General features: G+C 37.7%; 1 protein-coding gene across 9 annotated transcripts in view; it reads right to left on the bottom strand.

Moving 5' to 3' along the window:
* The window catches only part of MCM9 (minichromosome maintenance 9 homologous recombination repair factor), a 127070-nt gene that overhangs the window by 68197 nt on the left and 39676 nt on the right, over positions 1–19197 (bottom strand). For all 9 annotated transcript variants that reach the window (XR_004352471.1, XR_004352475.1, XR_004352473.1 and 6 more), the window contains exon 8: positions 6578–6752. Coding sequence is in view for 1 of the 9 variants with exons in the window: in XM_032650796.1 (XP_032506687.1) it covers positions 6578–6752 (175 nt within the window). In the remaining 8 variants the exon portion in view is untranslated. The remainder of the gene's footprint in view (positions 1–6577; positions 6753–19197) is intronic.

Genomic DNA, 19197 nt, shown 5'->3' with positions numbered 1-19197 from the left:
AGAAACATTTCCAGAGAGAAATGAAGTCTTCTATTGATACATTTCAAAGAGCTCACTAACATCTAAAAAAAATGACCAAGGATAATCAACTAAGATATAGACTAGTAAAAGTATTACACTTAAACCACAAAGAGAAAAATCCTTCTGGGCCTTCAGGCAAGAAAATCAAATCACCTACAAAGCAAAGGATATCAGGATGGCATTAGATTTGTCAACAGCAACATGCAAAGCAAGATGACAGGAAAGAAAGTATATGGCTAGGTCTTTATATCCAGCCACGCTGTTCTTCAAGTATCAAAGCTATGAAAAATATTAATAGCTTTAAACCTGCACAAACTCAGTACAGTACTCAGGAACCCCTCCCAAGGAATCTGTTAGAGGAGACCTTCATTCAACCAAGAGATGACAGTGATACTCTGGCAAAAGGATTGATGGTGGACCCTGAATATATTTAATTTTAGGTCTAAGACCAAAAAAAGGAAGGTATAAAAGTAGAAGAAGAGTATATAAATATAAGTGTTATTTGTCCTGACAAAGTATATATAATATAACAATTTTTTAATAGTAAAGAGAAGGGAGAAAAGGGAAAGTAGCATATGCTCATTGGTTACCAAATGGGTAATGAAGTACAGTCAAAGGATATTATTTAAAGCTCCCAAGGGAAGATAAAGGGGGCTGCAGGCATTATAAAAGGTATTTATAGGTAAGCCCTAGAACAGGCGTCGTCAAACTACAGCCAGCAGATCAAATCCAGCTCACTACCTATTTTTTAAGTAAAGCTTCACTGGGAAACAGCTACACCTATTGTTTTACATATTGTCTATGGCTTCTTTATTCTGTCCACATCATAGACATATTGATGCAGTCATATTGTCTACATTAGCAGAGGTGAGTAGTTGCAACAGAGACTATATAGCCCACAAAACCCTAAAGTATTTACTATCTGGACCTTTATACAAAAAATTTGCCAACCCCTAATGTATAACAAGAATGCAAACCTTCTTAAATGCCAAACAAATAGAAAAAGAAACAAAGTTTTTTAAAAAATGAAACACTTGACACCAAGCATATTGGTAAAACCAATAAATGTAAATGTGCTTAACTCACATTAAAAGAAAAAGATTTTCAGGTTACTTGTAAGACAAAGCAAAGTAAAATAAAACCAACTTTATGCTGTATACAAGAGAACAAATTGCAATCAAAAGGCTGAACATAAAGGAAGAGGCAAATATATTAGGCAAATGTAAGTAATATGAAATCAGGAGTTGTGATCTTGATACCAGGCAAGGTAAAATTCAGGCCACACAGCATTAACACAAACTGCAAATGCTAAAGCCACAGCAACCACCTTGATAAAGCAGAAACTTTATGCAAAGTTTCTGATGTGAGACATGCAAAGAGAAAACAACAGACACACAGTAATAATACTTTAACAAACCACTTTCAGCCTAAGATACATCAAAGAGACAAAAGGTAAATAAAGATATAGAAGACCTTATAAGGTATAGTTTATAGGTGTGTGTGTGTGTTTGTGTGTGTGTGTGTGTATCACATCTTGATTATAAAGAATATAACTTCTCAAGCAAAGATGGGCCAGTCATGAAATTGTTCTAACATGAGGCCACAAAGAAAAAACACTCATGAAGCTCCTTAAAGTAGAAATAATACAAACAACATTCTCTGACCACAATGCAATAAAACCAGAAATGAATAGCACCATTGAAAAACAAATAATTTTCAAAAGGTCCTTCTACCTGGAGGTTAAAAAACTTTTTAAAGCAAACCTTGAGGGACTTCCCTGGTGGCACAGTGGTTGAGAGTCTGCCTGCCGATGCTGGGAACATGGGATCATGCCCCGGTCTGGGAAGATCCCATATGCCGCGGAACGGCTGGGCCCATGAGCCATGGCCGCTGAGCCTGCGCGTCCGGAGCCTGTGCTCCGCAACGGGAGAGGCCACAACAGTGAGAGGCCCACGTACCGCAAAAAAAAAAAAAAAAAAAAAAAAAACCTTGAGAGAAAGGGGATGTACAAACCAAAACTGCAGAATTTATAAAAAACATATAAAAAATGATAATGAGAACACTACATATAATAATTACAGGATACCATTAAAACAGTGCCAAAGAGCATATATATTATGCTATCTTTTGCATAAGAAAGAGGGGAGGTGCGCATGCGAGTGTGCACAAATACCCACACGTGTGTTTTTGACTATTTTTGCTAAAACAAGGAATATAGGAAGGATAAATCAGAAAGCAAGGTTTATGAAAGGGATAGGAGAAAACAGAATGGAAGGTGAAGGGATGTAAGTGTAACTTCTTTGGTATAATAGTTTTGACTTTTGAAATATGTTTTACAAATTCAGAAAACAAAATTAATCAAAAGGCAAACTCTAAAAGTGTACACAAACATAGGTTTAAAGACCTGTTTCCTAACTGTATACCAAATCAGTAATATGACCACACAAAGAAAAGAATTAATTCAAATAATTTTTGAACATGCACTCTGACCATATATAACCTTAGTGGAATATACTCTAAACCCAAAAAGAACAGCAAAGAAGGCTTAAATATTACTTAGCTTCTTTGTGGTGGTTGTTATTGGCAATGGTGTTGGGGTAATAATTCTGAAACTATTTTGGAGAATCAACTGAGTTCATAAACACGAGGAGTCCCTGTGAACACCTTCATATACAAATGAAGTGAGTAAGTTTGGAGAGTCATAGGTATCTTCTCACCCTCACTTTCTTATTGGCTAGAAAACTCTTTTGAAAAGTACATAAATGGTTGTACAACAATGTGAATGGGTTATATTTTTTCAAATTTGTATATTATTTTTTATTGTGGTAAAAATGCATATCATAAAATTCACCATCTCAACCATTTCTAAGTGTACATGCAATAGTGTTAAATGTGTTCAAATTGTCGTGTGACCAGTCTCCAGCACTTCATCTTGCAAAACTGAAACTGAACTGCAAAACTGTTTTCCATAGTGGCTGCATCATTTTATATTTTATATTTCCAATAATCCACAAGGATTCCAGGTGCTCCAATTGCTCCCCACCCTCACAAACACTTGTTCTTTCCTTTTTGTTTGTTTGTTTGTTTTATGGTAGCCTCCTAACATTTGTGTGGTGATATCTCATTGTGTTTGATTTGCATTTTCCTAGTGATTAGTGATGCTGAGCATCTTTTCATGTGCTTGCTGGCCATTTGTGTATCATCTGTGGATGAATGTATATTCAAGTTCTTTGCCCAGTTTTTAACTTGATTATTTTGTGTTGCTGAGCTGTAGGAGTTCTTTATATATTCTGGCTATTAACTCCTTTTCAGATACATTATTTGCAAATATTTTCTCTGATTCCACATGTTAATTTTTCACTCCATTGCATCCTTTGATGCTCCGAAGTTTTAAATGTTGATGTAGTCCAAATAAATAAATACATAAATAAATAAATCTATCATCTTGCTAATTATATTCTCTTTGTCTCATCTATTCTTTGTTCCCTTTTTCTTCTCTTCCTGCCTTCTTTTGGATTATTTATGATAGCATTTTACCTCCACAACTTACATATTAGTTTTAGTTTTGTCTCTTATTTTCTAGTGGTTGTTCTAGCATTTATATCTTTAATTGGTTACAGTCTACCTTCAAATAATACCATACCACTTCAGGTACAGTGCAAGACCATCACAGTTAGTCTGGGGATTGGCACTGCTGTTGTGATCTTTACCCTTAGTGCAGCACAGACTTCAAATTCTCTCTATGCTGAGCTGTCATTACCCTGTGCTTCGTGTGGCAGTGTGAGCAGAGCTGGAACATTATCCTTGGAGTTTCTGCTCCACCTTCAGCTTTCAGCAGTCCCTGCATACCTGCACCAGAGGGGTCTCATTCCGCACTCCAGTGCCTTCCCCAGTGGCAGACTGCTATTGCGTGTTACTGGTGTTAGGCTTATTTTGGGGCCAGGTTGGTTCTTGGTCTCCTGGTCTTAGGCAGGTGCTGTGTACCTACTCTTGCAGGGGACAGACCAGAGAGCTGTAAGCCTTCCTGTCCCTCCCACCTGTGGCAGCTGAACCCTGCCATGTATCTGTGGTGGGTCTCAGGCAGGAAGGGTCTTTCTCTCCCTTTCCCAGTGGCACGGACCTCTGCTTTGTATTGGGTCAGAATCCTGGACCCGAGAGATTTTCCAGCCCTTCCCTTAGGAGATGATGGCTTTTGTTTCTACCCTCCTCCCAAAAGCAGCATCTTTTTGCCTGGCTCCTTTGGGAAGAAAGGAAGGAAGATTCTCTAACCTCCTCCTGAGGCAGAAGGATTTTTTTGCTTCTAGCCTTCCTCCAGAGGCCCCGGGGATGAGAGGGTTTGTTGCCCTGGCCCCAGTGAGTTAAAAATTTTGCTTCATATGAAAGATGTGTCTGGAGAAGCAGCAGGGCTTCGTGCCTAGTGCCCAGCAGCAATCCCCCCTCAGGTCTGCATGAATGATGAGGGCAGGCGAGGCGTCTGTGGAGACCCAAGGAGGAAGGGCTTACAAGTGAGAACTCCCCTTGTGCTTGGGGCTCCCAGTTATTCTAAACGGATACCCTATCCCATATTTGGACTTCAGGGAATTTAAATTTTTTTAGTTATTTCCTCTTATTTGCTTCCATGGCAGCCACCACTTCCTCTCATGCTCTGTCAAAGGTGAACAGTCTATGTGGCTCACCTCTCCTAGGAGGGGCTTGTCACACTTTGGAATTGAGTTCCCTTGATTTCCTTGTAAACTCAGCCCTCTGATATGTTCGGAAAGTTATGACTTTTGTGGGCGCTCTGGATTTTTCTCATTAGGATGAGAGTGACATGCTCTTACAGCTTTCTACATCCTAAGTGGAAGAAGAACTCAGGCTTATGTTTTGTATGTCTTTGCTTTTTTATTTCATTTAAAAAATAAATTTTATGTTATAAAAATATTGCTCTGTGGTGGATTGAAAAACAACAATAAAACTGGTCCTTCACCACAAATAGTACGAAAAGCAGCACTGTTCCAGTGCATAAAGTAGTCATGGTTATGACCAGATTGTCCAATCTGAGGGAACACTGTTTAGCTACAAGAACATTTCTTTTGGACCTTATGACATACTTATGGATATAGCACAAAAGGTTCATACTAATTCACATTTAGCAGAGGGTAAGGCAGTAGAAGTGGTTAATAAAATATTTTCACTTCCAAAGATTTCTTCTGTAGACTATCATACAGCGCTGCTAATTTTCTCCCTTTCTAAAACAGGTTCATAGCATTTGTCCCAATTTTCCCTGATGTAAGGGTTAATTATTTAGGAATCTTTCAAAATGTCTCAGATTGCCTCTGGAAAAGGCATATCAAAACAAACCATAGTTTCTACCAACCAGCAAAGGCGCTAATTAAATGGAGACATAATGAGAAGAGAAAGTAGCCTTGAAGACACTTGGTAAACTATATCTCTAATTTCCCCTGATAAAGAGTTTAGAAGCAATCATTGTTTTAAAGTATGTTCTCTTATAACACTTTCATTATGGACTTATCCTTTTGCTGCTCTTCAATCTTTCCCAACAAAATACTGAACACCTCAAGGATGGTGTTGTATCCATCTTTGTACTTCTCAGGGTCTAGCCCAGTGCCTGGCATATGCCAGGCTCTGAATGGTTATATATTAAGTGAAATGAATAGATTTGATAATGGTTCTGCATAGCTTTATCGTGTATCTTTTTCCTCTGGGGTATATCCTTCTCTTACCACCCTCTCCCCTTTCCTTTTTTGTGAGTGTATATATAGATCTCACAGAATCCCTATCTACCAGCGTCTGCCTGGCTCTCAGGTACCCACTACTGTTTGAAGACTCTCCTGGCAGCCCTTTTTGCCTGATCAGCTGGCTTCACATCTATAATAGGAGCCTTAGGACTGAGATAGTTCTGGTTCTGTTCTTTGCTTGGATGACCTGGCAGCCTGCTTGATGGTCAGCCTTTGTAGCCAGGTAAGTTTCCCATAACCACCTCAGCACCTGGGTGAATGGATTTCTATCTGAACCTACCTAAGTCTCCTCCTCATTGGTCACGTGCAGCCAGAGACTCACATACCTGAACCTCTGAGTATCCTTGAGTCACAGTAGGTACTTCATCTTATGCTAATATATATTATTTAGGTTTCTATATGCAGTGATAAACCTTCCATTAGGATATATAAGGATAATGCCATCGAAAGCAGAAATTATATTTGTTTTCTTTTCGAATCTTTCAAAATTCCTAACATAGTACTATGCCCAGTGTAGACACACAATTACTGAATGAGAGGACGAGTTGAATGCTGCATTGAAAGCTCTTCATAAGTTCCCTGCAAGAATTAAGTCAACTTACATTTATACTTTAGCCTCACCTTACTTTTTCTCAACACCTCATTTTTACTTCTTCACGTATCTCCATGGGAAGACTAATGTGTGTTGAACGGTGACAACTGATAATCTCTTAGAGGGCCAAACATACCTTGCAGTTCAATATGGCTCACATTTTCCCATAGTCATATATTAACTAATCTCACTATTCCCATACATTTTAAAGAAAAGAAACTCTTACCCAGCCTTAGCAACACTTATGGTTTGTTGCTCCATTGCTTCGTGGATACTGGTTCTGTCATGCTCTTTGAGGCTATTAAACTCATCAATACAGCAAAGGCCTGCATCTGCAAGGACTAACGCCCCAGCCTCCAAATTCCATTCTCCTGAGTCTTTTACAGCAGTTACCGTCAGACCTAAGGAAACAAGCAAGCTATGTTAGCTTTTATTTTCGAAAGCATATCTTATAACTATGAAGGTAAATAACTTCCTATATTTTAAAGGGAAGGGGATAGAGTCAAGGCTTTAATTTCTACCAACAACAGATGGCATCAGGACAGCTACTTCAGGTATCCATTCACTGGAAGATCTCGGGAGATTCTATGTTCTGAAAATCTAATATGTGTTATTGAGTATTTTGTGGCAGACAGAAGTCCCCAAATGTTCTGTCTCTCCTTGGTAGGTACGCTCACTGAGCAGTCTAAACTTTTAGACAGAGCAAACAGATCTCCAGAGATCTTATGACAATAAGTGCTGAACTATATGCTGTTTACAGAGAAGAGTCCAAAGACCGAGAACAGTAGGTACTGCAGTCCAATGATGAAAATGAAACGTTTGCTGCCAGTCACAGTGTGAAGGAGAGGATTCCCTTCATAAGTATTATCAGATTTTGAGTCATCCTTTACACCAGTCAATAAAGCAGAGCTGGTCAAACGCAAAGGCTCTGGAGCCACCTAGACTTGGATTTGAACCTTGGATGTGTCATTCTGGCTGTCATATTATAGACAAGTTTCCTAATACAGGCATACCTTGTTTTATGGAGCTGTGCTTCACTGCACTTCACAGATACTGTGTTTTTTACAAATTGAAGGTGTGTAGTAACCCTGAGCAGAGCAAGTCTACTGGTGCCATTTTTCCAACAGCATTTGCTTACTTCATGTCTCTGTGTCACATTTTGGTAATTCTCGCAATACTTCAAACTTCTTCATGATTATTGCATTTCTTGTGGTAATCTGTGATCGGTGATCTTTCCTGTTACTACTGTAACTGCAGGTGTGGTGGGAATAGTGAGAGAACTAGAATTAGAGGTGGAGCCTGAGGATGTGACTGAATTGCTACAACCTCACGATAAAACTTTTTGAGGAGTTACTTCTTATGAATGGGCAAAGAAAGTGGTTTCTCGAGATGGAATCTACTGCTACTGAAGATGCTATGCAGATTACTGAAATGACAGCAAAGGATTTAGAATATTACAGAAACTTAGCTGATAAAGCAGCAACAGGATTTGAGAGAATTGACTCCAATTTTGAAAGAAGTTCTACTGTGGGCAAAATGCTACCAAATATTGTCACACGCTACAGAGAAATCCTGAGAGGAAGAGCCACTGATGTGGCAAACTTCCCTGGTGTCTTATTTTAAGAAACTGCCATGGCCACCCCAACCTTCAGCAACCACCACCCTCATGAGCCAGCAGCATCAGCATCGAGACAAGACCCTCCACCAGCAAAAAGATTATGACTTACTGAAGGCTCAGATGATGGTTTGCATTTTTTAGCAATAAACTATTTTTTAATTAAGGTATGTACTATTTTTTAGATATAATGCTATTGCAGACCTAATGGACTACAGCATAGTGTAAACATAACTTTTATATCATTGGGAAACCAAAAATTTCATGTGACTTGCTTTACTGCAGTGGTCTGGAACTGAACCTGCAGTATCTCTGAGGTATGCCCGTATATCCAGGCCTCATTTTATTTATCTATAAAAAAAGGATAACAATAGAAAATACTTAACAGATTCTTAGATTTTCAAATAGAATATAAATAAAGCTCTTTAAAAGGAGCACAATGAGTAATTATAATAACTACTGTTGATAAAAATTGATAAACCTCTGGCTAGACTGACCAAGGAAAAAAAAGGAGGAGACACAAGTTATAAATATCAGGAATGAAAGAGGGGACATCACTATAGGCCCTAAGGAAATACAATGAATGACTCTATGTCCTAGCTTAGATGAAATGGTCAAATTCTTCGAAATATATAAACTGCCAAAGTTTACCTAAAAAGGAATAGATAACTTGCAAAATCCTGCATCTACTTTGAAAATTGATTCTATAGTTAAAGACGATGCAAAACAGAAACCTACAGGCTGAGATGACTTCATGGTTCAACCTACCAAACATTTATGGAAGAAATAATACCGATTATACCAAAGCTTTCAAAAATATAGAGAAACAAGGAACACTTCCTAACTCACTTAATGAAGCCAGCATTATCATGATACCCAAAACAGATAAAGATATACTAAAACTACACACCAGTACCCCTCATTAATATAGATGCAAAAAACCCTGAAAAAATAAAAATCAAACAATACATAAAATGATAACAGATCACAACTAAATGAAGTTTACCTTGAGAATGCAAGACTAATTCAACATTCAACTATTGATCACTGTAATTCATCATATCAACAAACTAAGGAAGAAAAAGCAAACCTCAACAGATACAGAAAAAACACTTGATAAAACTCAACAATCATTCACGATTAAAAAGAAAAGAATAAATCTCTCAGAAAGCTAGGGAACAGAGGGAACTTCTTCAATCTGAAAAAGGGTATTTACAAAAATCCTGCAGCTAACATACTTAATGATGAAAGACTGAATGCTTACCCCCAAGATCAGAACATGGCATGGAGATCAGCTCTCATCACTTATTCAAAATCATACTGGAGGTTCTAGCCAGCAAAATAAAACAAGGAAAAGAAATAAACAATGTACAGATTGAAAAGGAAAAATTAAAATTGTTCATATTTGCAGAAAATGATTACGTAGAAAATTCCAGATAATCTACAAAAACATATTAAAACTAATAGTGTAGTAATGTTGCAGGGTGCAAGTCAATATACAAAAATCAACTGTCTTTCTATATATTAGGAAAAAACAATTAAAAATTGCAATTTTAAAATAATATATTTATAATATTACCCCCAAATATGAATACTTGGTTATAAATCTTAAAAAAGATGTGCAAGATCTGTGTGCAAAAAATACAAAACGTTGATAAAGGAAATCAAAGATGATGTAATCAGATCAAGAGATTCTCCATGTTCATGGAATGAACTGAAAACTCAATACTTTTAAGATGTTTCCCCAAACTGCTCTATAGATTCAATGCAAGTCCAAACAAAATCCTAGTGGGATTTTTCTTGTTACAGAAATTGACAAGGTGATTCTAAAATTTAAATGGAGAAGCAAAGGAAATAGAAGAATCAAACCAAAAAAGAAACTAGGAGGTCTCACACGACCCAATTTCCAGATTTACTACAAAGCTGAAGTAATCAATTTTGTGTGGTATTGGAGAAAAGATATAGACAGACAGAATAATGAAATAGAATAAGAGTCCAAAAATAGGCCCACAAATATATGGTCAAGTAATTTTTGATAAAAATGAAAAAGCAATTCGATGGAGGAAGGATAATCTGTTCCACAAATGGTGCTGTAATAATTGGATATCCTTACGTAAACAGAAAAAAAATCATTTTTTCTCCATACCTCACATTTAATACAAAAATTAACTCATAATGAATTAAAGACCTAAATGAAAAATGTAAAACTTATAGAAGAAAACAGGAAAAAAGCTATGTGAACTCCTCTGGTTTCTGGGGCAGCACTTAAAGAGCTTAGAAGTTGCTAATCCATCCTAAAAAGTGAAGGCGTAAACAAACTGAAAAATCAACAATTGTTCTAAGATCCATCAAAAAAAATGAGCTCACAGGGCAAACTGCTGCCCCCAGAATTGGAAAGACAGAGAATTATAACTTACCAGAACAGAATCCTCTACCAGCACCAGCACTGGGACAGGAAACCCTGAACTGTAACTGACAAATTGCTGGAGCCTCCTTGTGGACAACTCTGAGAATTAAAAATTCCTTAGGAACCCAGTCATGGAGGGGGTGGGTACACACACTTCTGTGAGTTTCATCTCCAAGAGCTCTACCAGGTTCTCACATTGAATATCAACAATTTGTCTCTGACATTGTAAACAGAGAGATTAAAAGTCTAAGAAAAAATCAAAAAGAAATTCTAGAGATCAAAATCACTAGAGATGAAGAATGCCTTTGATGGGCTCACTTGTAGAGGGGACATGGCTACGGAAAGAATCTCTGAGAATAAGGATACTCAGTAGAAATTTCCAAAACTGAAAAGTAAAGAGAAAAACATGGAAAATAGCAGAACAGAATATCCAAGAACTATGGAACAACTACAAAAGGTGTAACATACGTGCAGTGTATGTAATGGGAATACCAGAAGAAGAAGGAGAGAAGGAATAGAAGCAGTATTTGAAGCAATAATGAGAAATTCCCAAAATTAATGTCAGACACCAAACCATGGATCCAGAAAACTCAGAGACTATAAAGCAAGAAAAACACTAAAGAAACCATACCTATGCATATGATTTAAACTTTAGAAAATCAAAGGTAAAGAAAAAAGTCTTGAAAAAAGCCAGAGCGGGGGAAAAACCACCTTACCTATAGAGGAGCATAAATGAGAATTATATCCAACTTCCCCTCAGAATATTTCAATACAATCTAAAAAATACATTAAGGCAAGACTAGCATTCAGAAGTGAAGATAAAATCACACTAAGTTCTGCACTGGTTAGATAACATCCAGAGCAGGAGTCAGCAAACTATGATCTGTGGGCCAAATCTGGCCCAACCACCTGTTTTTGTAAAAATCGTTTTCTGGAACACAGTCATGCTCATCATTTACATATTGTCTATGGCTGTTTTCACACTACAATGGCAGAGTCAAGTAGTTGTGACAGACATTGAATGGTACTCAAAAATCTAAAATATTTATATCTGGCCCTTCACAGAAAAAAGTTGCGACTCCTGATGTACAGTATTAATATCTACATTGAGACATCAAATTTTAAAAGAAATAAACAAATAATGAAGGACATGGAAATAATGCCACTTAAAAAATAGTTTACTGCATAGGCTATGATTAGCCTGAAACAAAGATTTAGAGAAGAGAAAGTAATAATTATTACATATCTAGAGAACTATCCTATGGAAGAGCAATTAAGCTAATTTGGGGTGGCTTCAAAAGAAATGACTGAGACCAACGTGCAGAATTTTACAGGGAACTACTGGAAACCTTGAGGTGTTTAAAAAGGAATGAGCTACTTTGCAAAGGAATAAACTTTTCGTCAAAGTAATCTTTAAGTAAAAGTGGAAAGTCCAGTTATCAGAGATAGTGTAGAAACGTATTTATGCAGTGAATAGGTGGCTGAACAACGTGAAATTAGAAAACACCGAGATGAAAGAAAATGAAGATACAACATACCACAACTAATGGGATGCAGCTAAAGCAGTGCTCAGAGAGTAACTTATAGCTATAAATGTCTACATTAAAAAAGAAGATAGATCTCAAATCAACAATCTATGCTGCCACCTTAAGACACTGGAAATAAAGCAGAGCAAACTAAACCCAAAGAAAGCGGAAGGAAGGAAATAATATATAACAGAAACTACTGAAACAGAGATATAAAAACAATAGAGAAAATTAATGAATCCAAAAATTGACAAATTTTAGCTAGACTGACCAAACCAAAAAGAGAGAGAAGAATAAAATTACTAAAATCAGGAATTAAAAAGACGGGACATTATTAATGACTTTACAGAAATAAAAAGTATTACAAAGGGATACAACAATAACTGTATATCAACTAATTAGATAATTTAGATGAAATTGACAAAACTCTAAAAAGACACTACCAAAACTGACTCAAGAAAAAAAAGAAAATCTGAACAGACCTATAGTAAGTAGGGATTGAATTAGTAATTTAAAAACTACCCACAAAGAGAAAACCATACACAGGTGGCCTCACTGGTGAATTCTACCAAACATTAAAAGAATCAAATATGAATCCTTCACAAACTCATCTTTAGAAGTAGAAAAGGAGGAAATACTTCCTAACTCATTCTCTATGAGAACAGTATTACCCATACACCAAAAATCAAAGTAAAGACCAATATCTCTTATGACTACATATACGAAAATCCTCAACAAAATACTAGCAAACCAAATCCAGCAATATATAAAAAGGACTATATAACCATAACCCAGTGAGATTTATCTCAGGAATCCAAGATTGGTGGTATAACATCTGGAAATCAATTAATGTAATATCCTCATATTAATAGAATTAGGGACAAAAGGCATATGATCATCTCAAAAGAGGCAGGAAAAGCACTTGACAAAATTCAACCACCCTTCATTAAAAAACACTCAAACCAGGAACAGAAGAGAACTTCTTCAACCTGATAAAGGACATCTTCTTCAACCTGATAAACCCAGAACTAACATCATTCTTGATGTAAGACTGAATGCTTTCCTGTTAAGATCAGAAACAAGACAGGGATGTTCACTCTCACTACTCCTATTCAACACTGTACTGGAGGTTCTAGGAAGGGCAATTAGGCAAAAAATGAAATAACAGACATCCAGAAGGGAAAGGGAGAAGGAAAACTATCCCTGTTTGCAGATGACACGATCTTACATATAGAAAATCCTAAGGAAATCACTAAAAACTACAACTAACAAATGAGTTCATCAAGGTTGAAGGATACAAAATCAATTTTAAAAAATCCATTGTATCTCTATATACTTGCAATGAAGAATACGAAAATATAATTAAGAAAGTAATTTCATTTAGAAAGCATCAAAAGGAATAAAATACTTAGGAATGAATTTAACAAAAGAAGTATATAAAACTTATACTGTGAAAAGTACAGAACGTTGTTGAAATTTAAAATGATGTAAATGAAAAACACCCCATATTCAGACTTTTTTTTGCTTGTGCTTTTTATCATCTCTCAAAAATACTGCCTAATCAAGGGCCAGAAGATTGATGCCTGTGTTTTCTTCTAAGAGTTTTATACTTTTAGCACCTTACGTTGATGTCTTTGAGCCAGTTTGAATTATTTTTTGCATATTGTGTGAAGAGGGATCCAAATTTATATTTTTGCATGTGGATGTCCAATTTCCCAGCAGTAACTTTTGAAAAGATGATTCTTTCCCTAATGAATTGTCTTGGAACCCTTATCAAAAACGAACTGACCATAAATGTCTGGGTTTATTTCTGGACAATCAACTCTGTCCTGTTGGTCTATATCGTTATGCCATTACCACATTGGACTTCATCAAAATTAAAAGCTTTTGTGATGCAAAAGACACCCCCAAGAAAATGAAAAGATAAGCTACACTACAGGAGAAAAATTTTGCAAACCTGGTAAATACAAGTCTCTTATCAGAGACTATATATTCTATATATATTTAGAATACATAAATAACTCACAATCTAACCATAAAAAAGACAAATAACCCAATTTTTTAGATGGCTAAAGGAGCTGAAGAGACATTTCTCTACAGAAGACATACAAATGGCTGATAAGCAAATGGAAAATGCTCAACACCTTTAGCCACCAGGGAAATGTAAATCAAAACCACAGTGAGAACGACTTCTCACAGCACCCAAAGGTATAATCAGAAAGACACAGTAACAAGTGTTGGTGAGGATGTGGAGAAATTGGAAAGCTTATACACTGTTGGTGGGAACATGAAATGGTGCATCCACTCTGGAAAACTGTCTAGTAGCTTCTCGTTACCATATGATCCAACAACTTCACTCTTAAGCATATACCCAGAAAAATGAAAACATATGTCCCCCACAAAAATCTGTATACAAATGTTGATAGCAATATATCTGTTATTAAAAAAAAAATCACTGTGTAATCATACCGGGGGTATTTAGAGATAGATTCTTTGCATGCTGGATTCAAGGCCTTAACGGGCACAAATTCTACCAACAAGATCCACCAATTAATTAGCTATCAGTTCATTGTGAAACCTTTCCACTTCCTATCCTTGCTAGTTTTCTACCTTTTCTAAAAAACCCTGCATATAAGGCCTCCAATCTCAGGAAGCTGACTTGCCTAGCTTCCGTCAAGCGTGACTCCATCTAACGTCATTTGTCTCTATAGTAACCGACTAAAAAAGCTGCTGTGCTTAGCAGAGGTTTTGTGCAAGCAGTGGTCCAGCCTAGAGATGTTTTAAAGACTTGAGTCCCCTCTCTACTTACCATTGAATGCTTCCTGGTACTAGGGAAAGGACAGAGCCTCTGACAAACAGGAGAGGTGGAGGGTGAAAGCGAAAAGGACTGAATGTAAAACATGAAGGACAGTGGACTACAAGTAGAGACTGAGTTCAAAAGGAAACGAGTTTAGAAGGAGCTTCATTTATAAGAGGACTAAGAACACATGGTTAAAAACTAGACACAAGAAACAGAATATAGGGCTTCCCTGGTGGCGCAGTGGTTGAGAGTCCGCCTGCCGATGCAGGGGACGCGGGTTCGTGCCCCGGTCTGGGAAGATCACACATGCCGCGGAGCGGCTGGGCCCGTGAGCCATGGCCGCTGAGCCTGCACGTCTGGAGCCTGTGCTCCACAACGGGAGAAGCCACAACAGTGAGAGGCCCGTGTACCGCAAAAAAAAAAAAAAAGAAAGAAAGAAACAATATAATTATCAAGCATTTCCATCCATATTCTTCTGGTCAGAAACAATACCATGATATTGACATCAGCAGATTGTCCACAAGAAACATGATTATGGTGCTTCAGAAAGCTGACTAGTATTAATAGTGATCCAAAAGATGTTTAACAGTATAGTCCAGCTATGGATAAGGGGCCAAACACAGCTTCTCATCAACAAATTTGTAACCTAATGGTGGGTAGCAATAAACACAAAACAGTGAAACTGTTACAGAGAATGGAGGAGGGGGACATACTTTATGTAACAAACATAAAAACCTTATTAAGAGTGTAATGATGCATTCCAGGATCTATCCTCCCCACCTCCCAATCACTCCTCCCGCAACAGGAGACTTGGCATCTGCAGCCTCAATGGGTAGGCTCCCACAGCTCTGCCTTGGCTGCAGCCTCCTCTCACTCCCAGTATATACCGGGGCAAACCTCATTCATGGAGCTTTGTTCCTCAAGAGTTCATTCATCAAGTCATTACTACAGTGTCTGCCAGCCTGTGGGTTCTTCCAGGAAATTATACCAATTGCTTTTCTGCACCACGTAAAGTCCACTTTAAATATTATCCGACACAGTGGACAGAAAACAGAGAAGCACTAAGTCAGCACTTAAAGGAGCAGGTTTCTGAGCACCAGTGTCCTCATTTGTTATCTGGAGATGATAATATCTTACCTTCCTACCATACCAGTGTGCTACAAGGCTCAAAAACAGGTTATTTAAAAATTTTTTACAAATAGTAAAGAAAACATCATAGGTATATACATATATGCCATATATCTGTATGTATACCATATATATATACACACACACAGCCTTTATTGTGATACCATATTTTGCCTCCTATAGAACTTTAACCATTACTGTTAAAGTTGCATGTAACACTTTCTATTCTGTGCCATACTGCCTTGATTACATAGTTATCTTTCCTACTGGACCATAAGGTCTTTGAGGATAATGTCCACATGCGTTTTTGTCTTTGAATATTCCGCAGAGCCTAGCACAATAATTCACATAATAAATACTCTCTCTCTACATATATAATGAGTTATTATTATTAAAATCATTACTCTAGGAGTATTCCTTCTGGAAATGTCTGTAAACTGCAGCAAATCTCTACGTTCTACATTCATACAGAAATTTTCATTTAAAACTATCGTGAAATTTTGACATCCTATAACTAATAAGAATAGGGAGCCCTTTAAACTAACTAAAGATCATATTACAACAAGCCTTACATGAGAATTTTTTTAAGAGATGGGGACAATAACGCAAATGTCTTCTCAAAGAGAATTCAAGACAGTGATAATATAATTACCCCAGGTGAAATTTAGGATTTGAACAAAGGCAAGAGGTCAGCATTTCCATACCTATGATAACTTCTGCAGCAGGTAGGGTCTGAGACTTGATTTAATTCTTAGTTCTAATACATTTTAATCCAGTATATTTTAATTTATTTATTTTTAATTTTTGGTTGCACTGGGTCTCTGTTGCTGCACCCAGGCTTTTCTCTAGTTGAGGCGAGGGGGAGCTACTCTTTGCTGCGGTGCACTGACTTCTCATTGCGGTGGCCTGCCTTGTTGCGGAGCGCTGGCTCTAGAGTGCAGGCTCAGTAGTTGTGGCGCACGGACTTAGTTGTTCCGCGGCATGTGGGATCTTCCCGGACCAGGGCTCGAACCCGTGTCCCCTGTATTGGCAGGCGGATTCTTAACTACTGCGCCACCAGGAAGGTCCCTAATCCAGTATATTTTAACTTAATCCAATTTAATTCTAGTACATTTTAACTCACTCCTTCATCTAGTTTTGTGCGTGACTTCAATTTAACTTCAAGTTTAAGATACTTAGGAGCCCTCTGTAGATGAGCTTTGGAGCACAGACGCGAGTTGCATCTGGTCTGCTCAGAATTTAAGGTGTGCACGCCCTACAGCAGGCACTTCCTCTGAGGAACAGCTACAGCACCCCACCCCACCCCACCCCACGGCCTGCTGGCATGGCTAAATGGCCCCTTGATAGATGGACAGTACGTGGATTAAACACACTTAGAGTACCAAATAAACTTAATTCTGGGAGGAAAAATTACACCTGCATTAGTTGGCTAGGGCTGCCATAACAAAACACCAGACTGGGTGGCTTAAACAACAGTAATCTATTTTCTCACAGTTCTGGAGGTTAGACATAAAAGATCAGGTGTCAGCAAGGTTGGTTTCATTTGACTTACAAATGGCTGCCTTCTTGCTGTGTCCTCACCTGGTCTTTCTCCTGTGCATGAGTGCCCTTGGTGTCTCTTTTTACGTCCAAATTTCCTCCTCATATACAGATGCCAGTTAGAATGGATTAGGGCCCAACCTAAAGGACTCACTTTAACTTAACTACCTCTTTAAAGGCCCTGTCACCAAATACAGTCACAGTCTGAGGGACTGGGGGCATAGTAGTGCTTCAACATATGAATTTGGGGATGGAGGGCACAATTTGGCCCATAACGATAGCTAACTAGGTTCATTTATCTCTGTCATTGGCATTAATTTAGGCTTTGTTCATTTAAGAGCCAAAGCATCCTTTTTCAGCCATCCTTCCCCCAATCAGTCTGTACAGAGAGAAGTGATTTGGGGATTACATTCGGTGTAGACCTCCAAGCATCATGTGGGTCCCCTTGGGTACCTAAGACACGACAGCATTCATGGTGACCCATCTGTTGCAATATGGTTAACTGTTTGAGGGTCACCAAAAAGTTCTTCAGCAACAGATCTTATAGACTGCCTCTGAAACCAGAATAATGCTTTTACAATCTTTACCCCTATGGCATGCCAGTTAATTTAGAGATATGCGAGGGTACGTCTGAGAATCCCTTTGGCCTTTCCTAGAAAGCACTGTCAGCGGTGAGGAAACTATTGGAGAGCATACCCAAAGGCTTTTAAATACTTCTGAGGGGCAGTAACAAAGAGAGTTAAGATGGGAAAGGCAATATGAAAGCCCTGGAGCCAATTCTGTGGCTTCCAGTGAACTAATAGGGAGGGTTTTTTTTCCCCTTAAATACTGTTATATACGACATGTTAAACAAAAGATTTCAAAGAAAATAAGCCAAACAAGTAGTATCCAGTAAATCTTCTCATTCTTCATGCTGCATATCCACCAGAAGCGAATCTTATGATAAGACGCGCCTTATTATGACACACCTATGGTCAGATTCAAAATGCACTTGATTTTACCAAGCTTATAAGGTCATTTTTATAAAGCAAGTGGATTAGAATCTCCTCTTAATTGTGCCTGCAGTAATCAGGAAACTCCATACACCATTCTCAAGGGAGTCATGTTTTATACTTCAAATGGTTATTTATCTTATATGTCCAGTGTGTCTTACAGCATACAGCAATTTATACTTTATCTGAGGCGGTGTTAGGCGCAGCACTAATAACAGCGAACAGAAAATACAGTTGATTACTCAACGCAATCTGCATCTGTCGCCACAGTATCACTCTTATAGTCTAATGCACACAAGCAACTGGGCTTGAGGCAACCTTTTCTAGTAGGTCATATATGACTGCTAATCCACTGATGAATAAATGGGATCCCCACTCTAAGTACTTTCCCTAAATGCAGGGAGGCCTGGTATTAGCTGTCCCATATTAATTTTCAAAAGACCATCAGATGAAGAAGTCATCAAAAGCAAACTACTTAGGTATGAACAACGCCCAAAGAATGATAAGTGAAAAATTCTCCGCACCATACTAAGAGAAAACTTCCAGCATAGATGATACTTAAGAAGTAATTTTCTCTCTGAATTTAATTAGCCAAGTTTAATGGTTTCATTTCAAAATACTTAAGGGAAAAAAAAGGTTTATGCAGCAGCAACAAAAAAAATCCCTTTATACCCCTCTTACTTAGTAAACAGAAACAGTTCAACAACCTTAAAACTGTGTTACAGCTCTCCCTTTCCCTACAGAGGTAGTAAAGCAGCATAAATACACTGACACTGAATGGAGAATAATCAAGCAAAGGTTCCTCTGAACTTGTGGTGTCTGCCACAAATTTTTACTTA

This window comes from Phocoena sinus, chromosome 12 (assembly GCF_008692025.1).
Source record: "Phocoena sinus isolate mPhoSin1 chromosome 12, mPhoSin1.pri, whole genome shotgun sequence".
Classification (NCBI taxonomy): domain Eukaryota; kingdom Metazoa; phylum Chordata; class Mammalia; order Artiodactyla; family Phocoenidae; genus Phocoena; species Phocoena sinus.
The sequence above is the reverse complement of the archived record's forward strand: the minus strand, read 5'-3'. Positions and strand labels throughout refer to the sequence as shown.